Genomic DNA, 20790 nt, shown 5'->3' with positions numbered 1-20790 from the left:
CAGCCTTCAGGCACTGCACCAGGAAGAACCGACTTTATTACAGAGATACTGTGGGGGAGTCAGCTCTGACTCAGTGTAAGACACAGTTTTACATGGGCACCAGGTGAGAGAGAGCAGGCTCAGTAAAGGTGGAATGAATCCAAGTATTTGTGTAGCAATATGATAACAAATACTACTACTGATAGTAATAATAATAGTAATCATAAAACTAAAGTGAACAAACAGCACACAGTCCTGGTAAGGGATACAGTGGGAGTCATTTGTGGAGAGTAATGGCAATGTTACCACTACTGAAAAATGTCCCTGAAATCACTTTCCTCAGGGCATCTTGGAGCTCCTTGTTCCTCATGCTGTAGAGGAGGGGGTTCACTGTTGGAGGCACCACCGCGTACAGAACAGCCACCACCAGATCCAGAGCTGGGGAGGAGAGGGAGGGGGGCTTCAGGTAGGCAAACATGATAGTGCTGATAAACAGGGAGACCACGGCCAGGTGAGGGAGGCACATGGAAAAGGCTTTGTGCCGGCCCTGCTCAGAGGGGATCCTCAGCACAGCAGTGAAGATCTGCACGTAGGACACCACAATGAAAATGAAACACCCAAATCCTAAACAGGTATTAAGCACAATAACCCCAGCTTCCCTTATGTAGGAGTCTGAGCAGGAGAGCTTGAGGATCTGGGGAAGTTCACAGAAGAACTGGTCCACTGTGTTGCCTTGGCAGAGTGGTATGGAAAATGTGTTACCAGTGTGCAGCACAGCATAGAGAAAACCACTGGCCCAGGCAGCTGCTGCCATTTTGATACAAGCTCTGCTGCCCATGAGGGTCCCGTAGTGCAAGGGTTTGCAGATAGCAACGTAGCGGTCATAGGCCATGACAGTGAGGAGAGAATACTCTCCTGCTAACAAGAAGACAAACAGGAAGACTTGAGCAGCACATCCTGAGTAGGAAATGGCCCTGGTGTTCTGCAGGGAATTGGCCATTGATTTGGGAACAGTGGTGGAGATGCAGCCAAGGTCGAGGAGGGAGAGGTTGAGGAGGAAGAAGTACATGGGGGTGTGGAGGCGGTGGTCGCAGGCTACGGCTGTGATGATGAGGCCGTTGCCCAGGAGGGCAGCCAGGTAGATGCCCAGGAAGAGCGCGAAGTGCAAGAGCTGCAGCTCCCGTGTGTCCGCGAACCCCCGGAGGAGGAACTCATTGAGGGAACTTCTGTTGGACATTTTGCTATCTCCGGGCATGGGGGACTGTCCAGGGAGGAAAAGACATTGAGACATTAGGAGAGACTTCTCAAGCAAAAAAAGCCCCCAAATATTTCAGTTCTCATACCATCCCCCACATTGCCTCTCTCTTTACCTAGAGGATCTCTGTGCAGCTGCCTTTCTTGAGCTCCACTTTGCGCTGGCTTACTGTGCTGCTGTGAGGAGCAGGGACCTCTGCCCATGAGCTCCAGAGGAGTCTGTCCTGCTGTACAGTAGTAGGAATGGCGATAACTAGCTCTGACATTCACAATTTCACAAAAAGTCAAATGTAATCCACTTGCCTTGTGGAAAGGCTTTTCAGCATCTTCACTCTCAGCTCTAATTAATGAGACTTGAGGAACAGAGTTTTAGGGATTTTAAAATAGTGTTTATTTTCTTTGAGATGTCCTTGTCACCCCTGGGGAGTGTTCCTTAAAGGCAGAAATAAATTATCAGCATTTCTACTGTGAGTCCTGAGAAGATCAGATTCATTTTTACCTACTGCAGAGTGAGGACATCTTGTCTGTCTATCAGCCTTTTTCCCAGCTGTCCTGTGCTCGGAGCTGTTTGAGTGAAGGATGATGTTGCCCTGAAAAGAAACTATCCACTGCAGAGAGCAGAGGAGTGCAGTTTCTAAGTGCAGGTCTCCAACCTTCTCACCCTTTCTCAGGGCACCTGAGGAAGGTCTCCACACTCCCCTTCTAGCCAAGGACACACAGGGCTCTTTTCAGATGCTCATATACAGCCTCCCACCACCATGTCCATACTCTCAGCATCTCTGCAGCTTCTTCATGGGTCTCTCAGATATCACAGAGATGCTTTGAGACAGCTGTGCCTTTCTAGGGGGCAGCTCAAAGCCTGACAGGACACTACAAGGAAATGGTCAAAGGACCATTAGGACTGGAGATGGGCTCTCCTTAAGGTAGAGTAAGCTCAATTCCCAACCCCACAGTCTGCATTTCCTGGAGCTCCACAGGTTAGAAGGGGGCTGGGGAAAGCTCATTTCCATGCAGACTCCTCTGTTGCCCAACTCACAGTGCTGATGTCAGAACTGCAGTCAGTGCTCACAGACCCCATCCCAGCGACTGTGTGCTCAGTTCTGCCCTACAGAAACCTCCCAGATCAGGGCACTGTCCAGGGGCATCTCTGTGCATGCACATCCTAAGGAGAAGGTCACATAAAGTCCTATGAGGCCACAAAGGTGATTCTGATGCTGTCTCTAGGCTAACGTGTGCATGAAGCGGCTTGTTGAGGTTTCTCACAAACCTATTAATCTCTCAGATTGAAGGTTCAGGAGTCCCAGTTCCTTGATAAAACAGAAAACTCTTTCTTTTTTTCTCCCTGACAAAATTAGGGAACTGAAAGCCCGGACACCTGAAGGAAAGCGCCTTCTCTGTCAAGTAGCCCTTCTCTTGATATTCCTCTTGGAAAGGCTCCTCAGACATCGCCTGTGCATGAGCTAGAGCTGTGAGCAGACCTGATCCACTCAGCACACTCTCGGTGGGAAAATAAACCTGCCCTGCTGGGAGGATCGCTTCTCTCACCCAGAGCTTCTCCCTGCAGTGTTGTGGGGAGCTCCCTGGGCAGGCTGAGTGCTGACCCTCACAGGTGGCAGAATCACTGCTCTGAACTTCTCTGAATTACAGCCCTGCACAGAGCTGAGGGCACACGCAGGCTTCACCCCCACGCAGCTGCCCCTGGGAGAAGGGAGCAGCGTGCCCTGTCCCTGTGACCATGTGCCAGGGAATCCCTACTCTAAAGGATCTCCTCCACCTATGCACTAGAAGAACGGGGAGAGCAATTCTTAAAAAGCCTATCAGTCATGGTATGGAATGGGATGGGTTCAGAAGTCCCCTCCAGGAACCTCAGTAGTATTGCTCTACAGCCAGAGCCTTACCGTGCAAAGGGCTGTGAAGGTTTCTCCCACGAGGACCTCTTCTCTGTCCTCCCACTCCACACTGCCTTCCACTCCTCTCTGCCTTGTCACAGATGTGCAACTGCCTCATCTCATGTCAGCAGCAGCAGGCAGTGCCCGCAGCCCTGCTGCTCTTGGCAGAGGAGCTGCTCCTGCACACAGCTGTCTCTGGGCAGTGCTGCCAGGTTGCCATGAGCTCCTTCCATCCCAGGAGCCTGGCCCCACTCAGGAGCAGAGGCCCAGCTGAAGGCCTGAATTTCTCTGTCCCTTGTGTTCCCTCCTCCTGGGAAATGTGAAGCAGACTAAAATAATCACTGATGGTCCCTCTCTAAACACTGAAGGAAGACTGATTCCAGCATTACAGTTAGTCTCATCAGAGGATGGTTGTCTGAAAGAGGTGGAAATGTCCCACTGTGGATGTCCCTATTCCCATCTCTTATCTGGGCAGGACACCTACATGGGGACAAGAAGGGAGCTCACTGACACATGGTTCAGGTTTTGATTCTGATGAGTCCATTGAAGCACTGTACACCAGGTTAGGAGCCCCTGAGCTGCAGTGGGATTCATATCCCTCCCATGAACTCCACAAACACACAGGAGCTGAGATTCCCCTTGCCCAAGCTGAAGTGTGCACAATAGAGGTGTCTGCAAACAAGCTCCTTCTCTAAGCTCCCATTGTAATCACTGGAGATGGAGGGTAGGAGTCAGTTACCCATACACAAATACCTGGGGACATTTGAAGAGACAGAGGTGGCTGAAGGCATGTGCCAGTGTCTGCTTGCTCTGATGGAGCAACTGAGACCTATATCCTTCTAGAGCATCAGGTGGGGGCCAGGTGGGGAATTTCCTTGGCCATCTGTAATGACACTGGATGCCTACTGCTACTACTAGAGCTTCACTCACTATGAAGCAGAGATACAGGCAGACATCTACAGTGCAAAATGCTAACAGAATTCAGTGCAGACATGTGATTTAAGGACATAAAGACAGGCCATAGGCAGGGACCACGTCAGATGCCTGGGGTGTCCAGCACAACCACTTCTCTAGCATATACAGCATGGCACCTACAGGAAAACCATGCCCCTTTGGTGCTGGACAAGTGTCCCAGGGCGTCTCAGGTTTCCTACCTGTGCCCAAACAACTGGATCCCACCACTGCCATTAGGCCAAGTCCATCTCAGCTACATTCAAGTGTGCTGCATAAATGGGAGGCACATCACACCAAAGTCTCTCTGCTCTACTCTCTGCACTCTCCAACCCTCTTGCTCTCCTCCTCCTGAACCTCTTCTCACCCCTGGATGTTATGAACAGGGAATGGGCTAATGATGACCTCAGGGTGGCTGGATCACAGGCTGTTCAGGCCCAGGGACTTTCTTCTGTGGCACCTTGTCCTGCCTGGAGATCAGTTCACCTCTGTCACAGGCCCCACAGTGCTGCAGAGTCAACTCAGGCAGCAAACACCTCCTCTGACATTCCTGCACAGCCCAGCTCTCTTTCTCCCTGCCTTTGGCACTGCAGGGTTTGCTCTCTTAGTGGGAACCTCCTTTCACCATTACATTGCCATCTGCAATCTATTCCAGCATGTCTCTTCTCTGAAGTGGGACCACTGTACACATGGTGTCCTTGGCTCTTGCTAACAGGTTTCACCATGACCAATGTGTTCTCTCTGCCACAGCTGAAGCTCTGTAGCCCAAACAGATGCAAATGCCTGCAGCCTGGGGCACAGCCAGGAGCACAAGCTGTCACAGCACTGCAACATCACTGGAATAACAGACGTGGTGGGATCACCCACATGACTGGCGGTCTCTCCTTGTAGGGTACAAGCTCTTCAGCAGAGACTGTCAGGGACAATGAGGAAGGGGGATGCCCTTTGTGTGAAGGGGCAGCTCAAATGTGTGGAGCTCTTCCATGGAAGAAGCAAGGTTTTGGGTGAGTGCTTGGCTGCAGTCTCCTTTAAGCAATGTGAACAAGTCTGCGGATCATGGGCCCTGGTTCTTAGGGTGGTGGTGGTGGTGATTTTCATGTCCCAGACATTCACTGGAAGGGCAAGCAGCAGAGTGCAAGCAGACCAGGCGGTTTCTGGATGGTATCAGGGACAACTTCTTAGCACAGGGGCATGATGGGACAATACTCATGATACTTTCTTGTATCTGGAAATTTCAAACAGGGAGGAACTGATCAGGGATGGGATAGGCAGTGTCTGCCTTGCCTGTAGTGACCATGAAAAAGTAGAGTTCCAGCTCCTGAGCGGAGTGAGGAAGGATAGTAGCAGAGCGCAGACCCTGGACTCCAGAGGAGCAGACTTGGGCCTGTTCAGGGGTCTGGTGGGGGAACCCATGGGCGACAGCTCTGAAGGGCCCAGGAGCTCTGGAAAGCCATCAGGTCTTTAAGGACAGCATCTGCCACACACAAGGATGGTCCACCCCAAGACTTAGTAAAACTACTGGACATCTGGGGAGATCGGCTTGGCTGCTTTGGGAACCCTGCCTGAAGATTTCCACTATTTCACCATAGGAGAACATTGACATTAAAATTAGCCAATCATCTGAGCTGATGAAAGTGAGCTCATATTTTTGAAATGTTGAAAACAGTTCTTCACCTTTCCAGGCAGAGCTCAGGTGTCCAACCACAAGCACCCAGGGGCACTTGGAGAGGCCCCGGTGTCTCTGAGGCACCTGTCTGGGCCTGGCAGCTCTCACAGGGGACCTGCGGGAGACCGGAGCCCCTTGGAGTTGCAGAGGGAGGCTGGGCAGAGGGGACCAGGGCACCTGCAATGGCACCACATGTCCATGGTCCTGTGACTGCATCCCAGCCCAGCTCTGAAAAATCACTTTCCCAGGGCAATAAGAACACACAGAAGTTTCAAAAGCTGAAAAGTGTAAAGAAACTTTTTTTTTTGCTTTAGATAATTTTTTAAATATCTTTCTTCTTTCATTTCTATTGACAGTTTCTAAGGATTTCTTTCATAATAAGGCCTACACTATTAAAAATGGTATCTTTCTGTCTCGCACAAGTCTAGTACCCTCAAACCACTCCCTGCCCAGGATCATCCTTGCAGCTCCTCGCTCTTTGCAGACAGCGAGTCACACCATGTGGTGCTGCGCACTCACAGCTGATAGAGGAAAGCAGGCTGATCAGCTTCAGTGAAAATGCTCTAGTTATCCATGGCCTAATTTGCACCAATCTCAATGTACCTGTGATACAGTGATGTCTTAAAGGAGTCCCTACACATCTAGCCACTCTCCCTTTTCACTCCCTGCATGGGCATGAAGTGTGACTCCATTTGAGATGACAACAGGGATGGGGATTAGCTCACTTGATGCCAGACCCCTTCAGGACAGATGTCTCTGGCTAACCCAGTTGTCTGGACTTCCCTTTCTAGTCGATAGAAATAGACCTCCCACTGAGAGATCTGGAGATGCTTCTCCTGGTGACCAGCTAATGCTCCAGAAAGGTTCTCACGGTTCCTGGGTCACATTTCCCAGCACCACATGGGAACACAGCTACACAGAGCATCTCAGGCAGCAGTGGCGTTTGTATGTGTCTATAAGAGCCTTTATGTAAAGTTCTTGTCACTGCTGAAATCTATACAAAAAATAGCTCTATGCTATTACTGAAACTGAAAAAGAACTGAAAATAGAACTGAAAAAAATATATTTTTTCAGAACTTCAAATATTCTTTATCAATTCTAATGACTATTTTCTCTTTTTTTGATTGGCAGCCCCATATGAATGCACTACAGAAATTATTCTACGTGAGTTCATATGTTTATATATATGTATATTTTCTTCTTCATGATACACCACTTCCTGGCAACACTCTGAATGTACAAACTTTGTTCTGAGAAACTACTGCATTCAAATGGGCATGTCTCCTCTCCCTTCCCCTGCCTCTCTGTCCTCTCTTCCTCTGCCTACTCTGTCTTTACAGAGGCCTCATGGCCCCTCTGCCCCCCAGGGAAGCCTCCTGTTGGATCCTGCCAAGCAGATCCTGAATTAGCTGAAACACCTACCCGAATGTCACCCAGGCTGCTCTGTCATCTTCTCCTTACTACAAGGTCTCGACTGGCTCATCACCTGCTCCAAGGCAAAGCCCTGTGCACTCCAGCCACCCCTTTGCACAGAGCACACCTGCACCTCCTCGCCACCCCAGCCTGCATTCCCCAGGAGCCCAGTTTCATCCTGCCATGTGAGCTGTCCCACCATGTGTGTGTAATTCCACAGGCGTAGGGGAGAGGGAGGTGCCAGAAAAGGGACATGGATGGGATCCTGAATGTGGGGCCCAGAAGCATGGACAACTCAGATAAAAAGCAGGAGAGAACAAGATAGAAGTGACACATCTACAGCTTTGCTGGTGAGGTCACTTCTTGTACAGGAACCTCACGGGCTGTGTGCTCGTAGGAGCCATTTTGAGGTCAAGAAGAGAATCACACCACCACTCATCCCAGCAGAGATGATATATGGGCAGGTGGATGGGGAGAGGTGGGAAAAGGGGACATGGCTGCAGTGGTGATTGTGAGGTCACTTCCACTGCAGCTGCCTGATTGGCCCTCAGCAGATGTGCTGGCCAGCAGGCACTGTGATGTCACCCAGTGCCTCAGAGAGTCCACCCAGCAGCAATGACAGCCCTGGGGAGGGGAGGGGGTGATGCAGGTGACAGGGACCCATCTGGGTGCTGACTGTGAGGGCACCTCTGCTGCAGCCACCCCACCAACCGATGGCCCGCAGGCAGGCAGGCACGGCTCATGGCCACCCTGCTCAGGACTAACCCTCTGGAGCAGACCTGCCACCAAACAGTGCACAGCTCCTCACCTAGGTCTTCTCTGAGCCCAGCGTGCTGCCCCTGTGGCCCAGAGATACCATGGACATTATCTGGAGGCTTCCTTTGGCAGCTCAACCTTCCCAAAGCAGTGCATGATGGATTATTACCAGCCAGACGCATTTTTACAGTGTGCAAGGCCTGCTGGGGCAGACCTGAACCACTCCAGAAGGAACTGATCCTCACTTGCTTTTATCCACACCTCACTGCCAAGAGGGCACCTTTGTCCAAATTAGCCTCAGATCCACACTTGGGATTTCATCTCACAGGGGGTTCACTTGCAAAGAAGAGTCCACGAGTGAGCTAAGACCCAGGCTGTGCCCGAGCTCATCAGGCAGGAGCTTCAGAACCTGCAGGCCTCAGCCAGCTCAGTGACACATTGCAAAAAGTGCTCAGCTGAGTTGGACACCTGAACTATCAGGTCAGCAATGACTCCCTTAGAGCAGAGAGGAGCATGTGGAAAGGTGAGGAACATAATTGTGAGGGGCCTTGCAAGTTATCTGCACAAAACAGCTTCAGCTTTGCAAGCTGATTCTCAGCTATGACCCCTGAAGTATTTCCTGCTGACTTGCAGGCAAGTGCTTGAGCATCACGACTCCTGTAGTCACTGCACATCAGGGAGAAGTGGTTTTAAAGGCCAATTATTTTCTGAAGAAATACTTTGTGTTTGGAAGTTTCCCTTATTTTGCGCATTTTAAAAGCTAATGACTGTGGCACTGCTGCTTGAAAGGGTGCCTCTGAGTGCTCCACTGTGGCAAGACCCTTTCCTTGTTAACTGTGTGGGTGAAAAAAGTCCCACGTGATCTAAACTGCTCTCTGTGGCCTCCTGCTCTCTCTGAGGCCTCCTGCTAGATGTCAGCCCCAGGATGTCTGGTTTTAGGGCCCAGGGCAGTGCCCAGGGTGCAGCAGAGAGTCCCGAAGCAGTGAGGCCTTCAGCAGGAAGAGCTCAAGACCCTCTCTCCCAGCTATATTTCACTGGATTGAAAGGAGAAGGAAAAGGAGGGGGCACTACAGCATTTGCTGTGCAGGCCGGCACTAACAGCATTTGTGGGAGGAGGAATTTGCAGCACAGCAGAGGTACCAGGAGGTGAACCCACACCCCAGGGCACCCAAAAAAGCTAGGCGCATTTATGGAAGCCTTTGCATCCATATGTAGCCTCACCTCATTCACTAGCAGCTGCTTTCACACAGGGCTCACAATGCTGGCAAAGGTGTTGACAGCTACAGGGACACACCCTGGCACCCTGCCTCCATCCTCGAGGGCTCCAGGACTGCACTGGCAGCCTACCTGACCATGACTGCAGCAACCTAGGAAGAAAGAACTGGAGGGTTACTGTAGGTTCTGCTGGCCTTACATAGTCACAACAGCCAGGGACAAACGTCTCCCCTCCATGCTGAGCTGCATTCATAAGAGCACAGGCAGCTGGGCCACTGCAGAGACTCTACCCCTGTTTTTTGGCACAGGGGAGACCATGATCTGGATACTGGGTCCTGTTTGAGCTCCCCAGTTCCGAAAAGGCATTGACACACAGGACAGAGCCCAGGCCAGGGCCACCAAGAAGGTCAGGGGCTGGAGCATGGGGCATATAAGGAGGGGCTGGGAGAGCTGCGTTTCTTTGGCCTCGACAAGAGAAATGCAAGGGGGGTCTACGTACTGAGCACAGCTGCATTATGGAGCGCACAGAGAAGGTGGAGCCAGATTTTCTTGGAGGTGCACAGTAACAGCATGAGAGGCAACAGGGACAACTTGGAGCATGGGACATTCTGCGAGCATCCCTGCCTCGCACCAGGATGCTCCAAGGAGGGAACATAATCACCAGTGGTCGCCACCCCAGGTCTCCCAGAAGGACACCGTAACGGCAGGCTGGGCTCTAGGAGCACGGCACTGCTCTCTCTATACACCTCTGTCTGTGGTGAGCACCAAGACATGGGGGCCACCACCCATCCCAAACACAGAACACCCCACCACTGTGACACCTAGCATCCCCCACCCCTCACCCCACAGAGGGTGGCCAGCCAACACGCACCTCTGCAGCAGGGACACACAGGGCATAGCAGCACACATGGCAGCAGCCAAGTGACCTGCAAAGGCCCCAAAACACACACACACCAACTCTCCAGCCCTTTCCATTCCCTTCCAGTCCTCCAAGGCCTTGCAACAGGCCCTTCCTCTCAAAAGCCAGGCACAGCCCTGTGTCTGCTCACTTCCCACCTCCAGGAATCCAAGGACAGAGATATCGTTCAGAAAAATCTGAGAAGCCCCCTGGTATTTGGATGGGGCAGAATGTTCTGCAGCACACAGACACTGGAAATCAGAGATTACCAATGTCACTGCTCACACCAGCACTTCACTCCTTTCGCAGCACAAAAATTCTAGCTGGACTGCCTTGTCCACTGGTAGCAAGCAGTTATTAGCAAGAAGCACAAAGTCAAATCCCACATCTACGTTTACCAGGGAACATCATCCTCATTTTAAATGTAGCACTACGAATTCATGATGACGGAGTGGAATAAAATTGGTGTCAGATGGTGTGGAATATTATTGTCTACTTCTGCTTGATTTATTAGTTGCATTTCCATACTGCTGTAGAGCTCTGCAGGTGTCAATCCCTCCTCCTGGCACACTCACCAAACCCAGAAGTGACCTCACTGCCAACATCCAAGCCACGGGCCTTCTCCTGGCCTAGCAGCTGCTCAGATAGAAGTGACCTCACAAGTCCATACCCCCACCAGGTGCCTGCTGATGGTCTAAGGGCTTCAGGAAGAAGTTTCCTTGAAATAACATACCCAGCCATGAACATGGTGCTGCCATACCAAGTACTCTGACCCAGGAGCCCTCACCATCTGCTTCCACACCCATCTGCCTGCTGCTGGCCTATCAGGGACTCAGGCAGAAGTGACCTCATCATCAACAGCCGAGCCACGGGTCTCCTGCTGGCCTGGCAGCTACTGACCAAAAGCTGATGTGACACTGGGGATCTCCTGGCCCAGCTCTTGCAGACAGCCGTGACCTCCCTGCTCACAGCCCGGCCACGCAGCTATTGCCGCCTGCAGCTGCCCCTGCCTCCCCCAAGGCTCAGCCAGCTCCTGAGCGGCCGCCTGGACTCACCCCGGGGCCTCACAATGATCACAGTGCAGCAAAACACCCACTGCGCACCAGTTACTGCCCCAAGAGAACATCAGCTCCTGCCTAGGTAGCACTTACACTCGGCCCGTGAGACTTAGCAATTGCAGAAAGGCCTGCAAGCAATTCTGGGCAGCATCTCCTAACAGGAGGATTGCATGGGAGCAGCAACCACGGAGCTGGAGACAGCAGGGCCTCATGGCCCAGGCAGAGGGAGAAGCCTTCCCGCAACTCCCAAGTCTGGTTCCTGCCCCGGTGCTGAACACACCCAGCAAATCCTCCACACCCCCAGGACAACAAGCACTCTCCTGCTTGGGGCCCTGACACTCTGAGACACGGGGAAGGACTGCGGCCAGGGCATCTCAGCGGGGGAAACCAGCAGAGCCGGGATTCAGCAGCTCTGCAGCCCGGCCTGGGAGCAGGGCTAATGGCACCGGCCAGGGCAGCACTGGCCGCCCAGCAGCTGCCCAGGCCCTGCAGGAGCCCAGCAGCTCCCAGCACAGAGCTGCTCTGCAAACACCCTCCCGGCTGCTGCCAGGGCTGCAGGGCTCCGGCCCAGCAAGAGGCACGGAGCAGCCGCAGCGGCTGGGGCCCGGCGGGACCCGTGGGGACAGCCTCTCTGCGAGCCCTGGAAACGCCCTGTTCAGGACAAAAGGGAGCCTGGGGCAGGGCCCTGGTGAGGCCACCAGCAGCCTGCTGCACTCCCATTGGCTGACAGAGCCATCAGTCAAGGCCAGCCCGCCCTCTTCCCCTTGCTGGCCAATGGGAGGGCAGCACTGGGGGTGATGCCATGGCAACGCTGCAGCCCTGTGTGACCCTGTGGGCAGGCCCTCCCCTCCCCTCCCTTCCCACCTCCCCACGGTGGGGCACCATGTTGTGGGCAGCAGCCCCAGCGCTCGGCAGCCCTCGCACTGTGCCCGGCAGGGCTGGGCCGCAGCGAGGCAGGGGCTGCTCTGTGTGGGGCCAGGCTGGGCCCCAGTGCGTCACTCCACAGGACTGAGGAGCCCCGGGGCCCCGGGGCAGCCAGGGCCAGAGCAGCTCTGGGCCTGCTGGTGCTGGGCAGTGGAGGTGTGGGGATGGGAAGGGCCGGGGGAGATGTCCCTGCTGGGCTGCCCCCAGCACTGCCCCCCACGGCTCAGAGAAACAGGCTTGGGGTCAGCAGGGACTTGTGGGGTGGTGATGGCACCCCCACCTGTTTCCAATCTGCTCCCCCAAACAGGCTGTCTTTTTTTAGTGCAGAGGTCTGACCCCATTTTGCAGGAGGACAGGGGCTGTGTCCATCGGAGGACAACATCTCTGAGCCCAAAACATGCTCTGCCAAGTTGGAAGCATAAAAGGATCCAGGGGGAAGGAACAGAGGTTCTTCTAAATGAGTAGATGCCTTGGGGTTATTACAAGGAGAAGGATCCATTTTCAACACGACATTTCCAGAAGGCTCTTGAGAGCCCCACAGGAGCTGCAGGACACCCCAGCCTCACAGGAGCTGCAGGACACCCCAGCCTCCAGGACACAGGACCCCTTTCCTGCCAGAGCCAGATCCCAAAGGGTGAACCACTCCCAGGAGCCTTGGGGTTTGGGGTAGCTGCAGCCCCAGGACCCAGGAGTCCTGGCTGCCACATTGTCCCCTGAGCCAGACAGGACCCTCAGGCAGGGCCCTTGTGGCAGCCCCCAGCCCTGTGCAGCCACCCCTGCAACCCAGGACTCACAGTCATTTTTTGCAGTTAACAGTCTCTTTGCGACACCTCAGCAAGGAGTTCCCAAACCCTTACCCTTGGTGGAGAACCCGAGGAGCACAGGGAACAAGGAACTGTGGTCTGGGCTGATGGTGTTGATCCAGCAGCCCTCCATCTCGCTTGTCCCCTTCTCATCGGCGTGTCTCTCCAGATGGGGAGGAAGGATGCTCTTCCCCTCTTGTCACCCAAAACTCCTCTCCAACATGTCCCTGCTCCTCTGCCTGTCAGTGAGCAGCTCCAACATGGCCCCGCTGCCTCCTGTCCCTCCTCCTTTTCATGGAGTGGCTCCAAACGACAGCAGTGGGGAGCACATGAGCAGTGCCCAGCAGTGCCCAGGTCTCGCAGGCAAATGAGGACACTGCTGTGGCAGCACCAGGGAGACCTCCTTGTGTTGCGGCACATCCCACTGTGACCTCTGCTCGTGTTATCAGGGGGCTCAGTGGGTGACTGCCATGGCGATGGCACAGCCAGGGAGAGAGCAGAGAGATTTCCCTCCACGTCCTGGAAAGCAGTCACCTCCCTTCACCCCAGGTATTTTCCAGAACTTGCTGATAAATCCTTCAGAAATGTCTCCAGACGGTGCTAAAGGCTGTGAAATATCTAAAAGGGGTCACTGGAGAAGTCACTTCTGCACCCTTGCACTGACAGGTCTCTGCACTGGGCAGACCTGTGCAGGAAGCTGGGGCTTCAGGGCTGGTTTAAGTTTTGTCATTTTTCAAGGCTGGGATCAAAGTCATGTGAGATCAAACAGCACAAAGCATGGTCACAGGCTGAGATGCTTTGGTGAGGCTCAAAACTGGTTTCTATTGTGGATCACTCTTTCTATAGAAGTAAGAAGTAGGAAAATATGGGACAGGACGTCGCCTTCCTCCTTTAGGTACCAAAGCAGGCTTTTTGTTTTTGAAAGGCCTCATCAAGGTTTCTCAGTCTGCGGTGCTTCAGATAGGGATGATATGCCAGAAAAGAGTAAATGTACTGTGACCACAAGGTTGGCAAGAGAGGGTCATATATGAGTGGAGAGAGACGCTCAGAGTTTGTGAGGGGTTAAACAGGATAGATTTAATAAAGGACTGACACTCCAGACTGCACAGGGAGCCCTGGGAACTGCAAGGAGGGGGTCACTAGCAGGAGGCTGCTGGAGGCATAGGTCAGACACACGGGTCAGATGCCCAGGTGGGACCCCCTGTGTATTGCAAGGGCCCTGTTTTGTCTACTAGAACTATTTCTTTATCTCAGCTGTGCTACCCTTGAGAAACTGCAGTCTGGGAAGCAGCTAGACATTGTGGACAAAACGGAATATGCACGCCTGGTTCCAATGGGAATTTGGTCAGTGTGTAGTTTCACACGCTGGGGCTGCGAACATGTACTCTGCCAGTTCCCTGACTCCTCAGCAGATCTCCCACAGGTGTTCTCACTGCACTCCACCCTCTGACTGACAGAGATGTGGTGTTGGTGCCACCAGTGTGTAGGCAAGGTTTGGACATGCCTTTCCAGCATTAGCTTAACTGACAGCTAAGGTGTACACGCAACTAAATTGTAGTAAATATATAGAGTGAAAAACTAATCTGCTCAAAGGACCAGGAGTATAATGCGTTTCCCCATTTCCCTAAATTCCGCAGCCATGATCATAAGTCACTGCCAGGGGTCGTCCCACACTGATTCTTTGGATTTTACATCATGTAGTCCTTGGAGTAGTCTCGTTATCTTCTCAATGTTGGATTTGATGTGCTTACTGCAGGTTTGTCAGTGTCCCAACTGCTGCCAGAGTACAGGGTTAGGCTGGAGAGCAGCAATGTCGTGGCTCCACTCAGCATACTCACCACGACTCGGTTCTCTGGGCGAGAGTCTTCTGGAGGGAACATGGACTGGGGCACTTTCCCCTTTGATTAGTCCCAGGTGGGTGTCTCCTGGCCCATCAGTGATGATTTCCCCCTCCAACTGCTCGAGTTTGTTTGGATCATGCACTCTGTATATCCAATACCACCTGGATGCTGAGTGGGCTGCAAGGAATCTCCTGCCTGGATAGTGGGGACCACTATCAGTCGGGCTACTTGGTCTCCCTGTGTACATTGCAGGAGTTGGGATCCGGTGTAGTGGATCACAACTCTCACCTCCCCAGCATAGTTCAAGTCAATGACCCCTGCAATGATGTCCCCCACCCTGGAGAGCTAAACTACTGCTGGGCACCAAGCGACCATAATGCTCCTGAGGTATGGTGACCACCAACCCCATACTCACAAGATGACGGCTCTCCGGTTCCAGGGTTATTTCTTTGTGTGGCAATCGCAGACCCAACCCTGCACTCCTGGGCTTGGCTCGCATGGGGAGGCAGGCCTGGGGGTGCAGCCCTTGCACTCTAAGCACACGTGGCCACTCCGTGGATTCCCCTTGGATACAAGCATACAGGGTAGAGCCACGCGGTGGGTGGTCACAGAGGCAGGTAGTTGCCTGACCAATGTTTTTGCTCCAACTCGTGAAGGTACCAGCAGGGGACAATTTGTGCAGCTGCTCTTTGAGCAACCCCTTCATTCATTCTATCAATCCTGCCCTTTGCAGAAGGCAGGGTACGTGATATGTCCAGGCTATTCCCTGCTCTCCAGCCCAATTCTGAACATCACTGCCTGTAAAATGAGTGCCCTGGTCACTTTGGATTTCCACTGGGGAACCACATAACCCAATCAAGTCTTCTAATGCCTGAATGGTGTGAGCCTGGGGAGCTGCGGTGCAGGAGTGGGTGTACATTAGACCAGAGCAGGTGTCTAGAGCAGCCAGGACATATCTGCGCCACTGGCTCTCCGGTTAGGGTGCGATATGATCAGTTTGCCACACCTCCCCAGGCTTTTGTCCTCTGCAGATATATCCCTTATGGGTCCACAACCACTGTGGAGCTAAGTGGGTGCAATAGGGACAATGCTGCCTGGCCGATGTTTGCGCCACTGGCCGCTCCCCCTCCATGCACACTGCTGGTGGGGCAGTGGGTGTCGTGATCCTGCTTGTGCTCTCCTGGGATCCTGGGGCAGAGCTCCCATCCTACTGAGCTCCTCTCTAGCAAAATGAACCGCTTCTGCCCCATCGTCCCGCAGCCTTAACAGCCACTCTAACAACCCTTCATGGGGCTGCTGCCTGCAGCACCCTGCACATCCTGCAGCTCTGATGCTTTAAATCACCAGTAGTTGCGGTCCCTTGCAGATTGGCTGCATTCGGTGCAGTGAGCAGCTGCTCTGCCACCGGCCAGGCAGCTGCCTCCCCCTCCTGCTCTGTGTCTGACTCCAAGCTGGGGGCCTCATTGGGGTCCCAGACATTCCCATCCCAAGTTTCTGGATCCCAATCCGCTTTTTGCACCACTGCCCACACCGCCAAGGTATGGACATCTCGCTGACCCCCTGTCACCACAAGCAATTTGCAATGTGGGCGGCCAAAATGGCACACGAGTGCTCCAGCTTCTCAGCTCCATCCGTGGTTGCAGTTGCAGCCTCCTGGGTAGGTTGGCGAGCCTCCTTAGTGCCTTTGAGATCACTTTCCAACTGCCCATTTCCCTGGTGCTGCATCAGTAACATCTTGTCCAGGGTGCGGAGCGTGGTAAGTAGGAGCTACCCCAGATGCCCCGCTGCCTTTTGCACCGCCAGCCCTGCTTTTTCCAGCTGGAGCTTGGAAACCAGTTCCAGGAGCTGCTCTGGGGATACTCCCAGCTCACTCTCTAGCTCTGGCCATGCGGTGGGGTGACTCACCCCGCCAACCTGTGAGCCATGGGTGCCCACCAACCCGTAGTGGCCACCCAGGAATGTGGCTCCCAACCTCTCCCATGTCCTTTTGCCCCCAAAGAGGCATCTCCACAGCGGTCTCCTTCCAACTACACCAAATGTGACCGCAAGGCGGGCAAGAGAAGGTTGGATACTGGCAGAGAGAGACACTCAAAGTTCAAAAGGGGTTATACAGAAAGGATTTAATGAAGGACTTACACTCCGAGCTGCATGCGGAGCCCCAGGAACTGCACAGGGGGGTCACTGGCAGGAGGCTGCTGAAGGCATGGGTCAGACGCATGGGTCAGATGCCCAGGCAGGGCTCAACTCGTTGTATCCTAAGGTCCCCTTAAGTCTACTAGAACCATTTCCTTATCTCAGCTGTGATAACCTTGAGAAACTACTGTCTGGGAAGCAGCTAGACGTTGTTGACAAAAGGGAATATGCGTGTCTGGCCCTGATGGGAATTTGGTCAGTGTGTAGTTTCACACACTGGGTCTGCTGCCATGTACTCTGCCAGTCCCTGACTCCTTGCCAGGTCTTCCACAGGTGTTCTCACTACAGTGGGGAATGGCCAGTGCTGGAAATGGCTGGTACAAGGGGCTGGGTGCGGGAGGAGTTTCCTGGGACAGCTTCTCCTCTCTGTTCATGCAGCAACAAGCTGGGCTGGATCTTTGGTCTGAGGCACCCTGCTTGAGGCCCCCCACAAGCTGAGGATGCTCTACAGACCCAGTAGATCTCCTCTGCATGTTCCCTGACAGCCCTGCAGAGGACACGGGAGAGGGCTCGTCCTCCCAGGGCTCACGGCAGGACATCCAATCCTCCAGCTAGGCATGGAGCCTTGTCTGGGTGTGACTTTTGGGGTAAGCACCAGTGCACAGGGTGGTGGAGACTGTCACAAGTACATGTGGGGACAGCAGCAAACTGATGTAGCTCCCAGGTCCAGCTTCTTTCAACGCAAGCTCTGACAAAGAGTCCCAGGCTTCTTTTTGGTGCCACCCATCAGGATAGACAATGTCATGATGAGCTGGGAGGGTGGGGAGCATTAATCCTTCTTCAGCCACTTCCCAGGCCATGTGGAGGGCCAGGACAACGAGGGCTTCTGGCTGTGCACTGTGAGCTCACTTTATTGTACCCACACTCTGAACATTGCCTTGGATTAAATGTCAGCTTTTTTCTCTCCAAGACACTTTCAAACCCAGTTCCACTTTCTTTTCATCTCTCCCAAAACCTCCTCTGATCCTGCTGGCCATTCCCACACCCCTCCCCTGTTCTCATGGAGCATTTCCAAGGGTGCTAGTTGTGTCCAGGTGCACTTCCAGATCCCGCCCCTGGTATTTCACAGAGGGTGACTTGAATCACTCTCCAATCTTCCTTCCGCGTGACAGCTGAGTCTTCACTGCCTCTCCTGGGATTGCAGAGTCCTCCTTTGCCCACAGATACCTGGGTTTAGCACTTTACCTTTAGGTGACTCCACCTTGGAGGACCTCTCCCTTTGTGAGGCTCCCCTCACTGCCCGCACCAGGCACACACTGTCCCAGCAGATCCCCTGGGCTCTCCTGGCAGCTCCAGCTTCCCCTCCAGAAGGACAGGCATCTGACACTGGGCCCTAACATGTGGCACAGCTCTTGGTATGCAAATTGGTGACCATTCATCCCCTCCGCTGTCACTGGACACCGATGGGTGAGTCCTAAACCCAGCCCTTGGTCTCTAAGAGATCGTTACATGATTATGAGCTTTTTGCTCTTCAACCCATGGAGAACCCCATCAGCAGCAGCCCATTTTGGCATGATTTCCCTGGGACTGTTCTTGACACCAGCTTTGGAGGAAGCCCAGCCTTCAGGCACTGCACCAGGAAGAACCGACTTTATTACAGAGATACTGTGGGGGAGTCAGCTCTGACTCAGTGTAAGACACAGTTTTACATGGGCACCAGGTGAGAGAGAGCAGGCTCAGTAAAGGTGGAATGAATCCAAGTATTTCTGTAGCAATATGATAACAAATACTACTACTGATAGTAATAATAATAGTAATAATAAAACTAAAGTGAACAAACAGCACACAGTCCTGGTAAGGGATACAGTGGGAGTCATTTGTGGAGAGTAATGGCAATGTTACCACTACGGAAAAATGTCCATGAAATCACTTTCCTCAGGGCATCTTGGAGCTCCTTGTTCCTCATGCTGTAGATGAGGGGGTTCAGTGCTGGAGGCACCACTGCGTACAGAACAGCCACCACCAGATCCAGAGCTGGGGAGGAGATGGAGGGGGGCTTCAGGTAGGCAATCATGACAGTGCTGACAAACAGGGAGACCACGGCCAGGTGCGGGAGGCACATGGAAAAGGCTTTGTGTCGTCCCTGCTCAGAGGGGATCCTCAGCACGACTATGAAGATCTGCACGTAGGACAGCACAATGAAAATGAAACACCCAAAGACTAAACACGCACTAACCACAATAACCCCAGCTTCCCTGAGGCAGGCGTCTGAGCAGGAGGGCTTCAGAATCTGGGGAACCTCACAGAAGAACTGCTCCACTGTGTTGCCTTGGCAGAGTGGTATTGAAAATGTGCTCCCAGTGTGCAGGAGAGCATGGAGAAAACTACTGCCCCAGGCAGCTGCTGCCATTTGGACACAAGCTCTGCTGCCCATGAGGGTGCCGTAGTGCAGGGGTCTGCAGATGGCAACGTAGCGGTCATAGGCCATAACTGTGAGAAGAGAATACTCGGCTGCGAACAAGAATGCAACAAGGAAGAGCTGGGCAGCACATCCTGAGTAGGAAATGGCCCTGGTGTTCCTCAGGGAATTGGCCATGGATTTGGGCACAGTGGTGGAGATGGAGCCAAGGTCCAGGATGGAGAGGTTGAGGAGGAAGAAGTACATGGGGGTGTGGAGGTGGTGGTCACAGGCTACGGCTGTGATGATGAGGCCATTGCCCAGGAGGGCAGCCAGGTAGATGCCCAGGAAGAGTGAGAAGTGCAAGAGCTGCAGCTCCCGTGTGTCAGCGAATGCCTGGAGGACGAAGTCATTGAGGGAGCTGCTGTTGCACATTTGGCTATCTCCAGGCATGGGGGAACTGTCCAAAGGAGAAAAGACATTGAGAAATTAGGACAGAATCTTCAAGCAAAAAATCCCCCAAATGTTGCAATTCTCATACAACTGCCCACATTGCATCTTTCTTTCCTAGAGGATCTTTGTGCAGCTCCCTTGCTTCAGTTCCACTTTGCAGTGGCTGAATGTGCTGCTGTGAGGAGCAGAGGCTTCTACCCGTGGGCTCCAGAGGAGTCAGTCCTGCTGTGCAGCAGTGGGAACAGTGGAATAGGGGTGACTAGCTCTGATACTCACCATTTCCGTCAGCTGAAATACACTCGTCACTCGTAGAAGGGCTTTTCAGTGTCTTCACTCCCCATTCTAAAGAATGAGGTTTGAGGAACAGAGTTTTAGGGATTTTTTCTTTTCTCTGAGATGTCCTTGTCACCCCTGGGCAGTGTTCCTCAAAGGCAGAAATCCTTGGCATTTCTACTGTGAGTCCTGAGAAAAATGGATTCATTGTCCCTTGTTGCAGCGTGAGGACAGCTAGTCTGTCTATTAGTCTTGTTCCCAACTGTCCTGTGCTCCCCTTGTTGATCTGGTGGACGATCGCACTTATATGTTGCCCTAAAAGGAAACCAGCCACTGCTGAGAACAGAGGACTCCACTTTCAAAGTGCAATCTCCAAATTTCTCTCCCTTTCTCCAGGCACCAGAGGGAGGTCTCCACACTCCCCTTCTAGCCAAGGACACACTGGGCTCTTTTCAGATGCCCATATACAGCCTCCCACCATCATCTCCATGCTCTCTGCATCTCTGTACTGTCTTCACGGTCTCTCAGATATCACAGATACGCTATGAGACAGCAGTGCCTTTCTGGAGGGCAGCTCGCAGCCTGGCAGGACACCACAGGGAAACAGTCAAAGGACCAGCAGGACTGAAGATGGGCTCTCCTTAAGGGAGGATCAGCTCATTTCCCAACCCCACAGACTGCATTTCCTGGAGCTGCACTGCTTAGGAGGGGGCTGTGGACCCCCCACGTCCATGCAGACCCCTCTGTTGCCCAACTCGCAGTGGTGGTGTCTGAACTGCAGCTGAAAACCTGTCCACCCCAGAAAGCCCAAGGGAAGAACAGGAGCAGCATGGATAGGAGAGGAAAGAAGAGGCAACACCATGATCCTGCTGCCAAGAGAGGCAAG

At 53.2% G+C, this 20790-nt stretch overlaps 1 protein-coding gene across 1 annotated transcript; it reads right to left on the bottom strand.

The window, feature by feature from the left end:
* Positions 1-256: 256 nt before the first annotated feature.
* Positions 257-1216, bottom strand: LOC135326341 (olfactory receptor 14A16-like). The gene has a single exon (XM_064504222.1). The coding sequence runs from the start codon at positions 1214-1216 to the stop codon at positions 257-259; it is 960 nt and encodes a 319-aa protein (XP_064360292.1).
* Between the last annotated feature and the right edge of the window lie 19574 nt (positions 1217-20790).

This window comes from Dromaius novaehollandiae, unplaced genomic scaffold (assembly GCF_036370855.1).
Source record: "Dromaius novaehollandiae isolate bDroNov1 unplaced genomic scaffold, bDroNov1.hap1 HAP1_SCAFFOLD_27, whole genome shotgun sequence".
Classification (NCBI taxonomy): domain Eukaryota; kingdom Metazoa; phylum Chordata; class Aves; order Casuariiformes; family Dromaiidae; genus Dromaius; species Dromaius novaehollandiae.
Note: the sequence above shows the minus strand (reverse complement) of the source record. Positions and strands in the feature narration are given on the sequence as shown.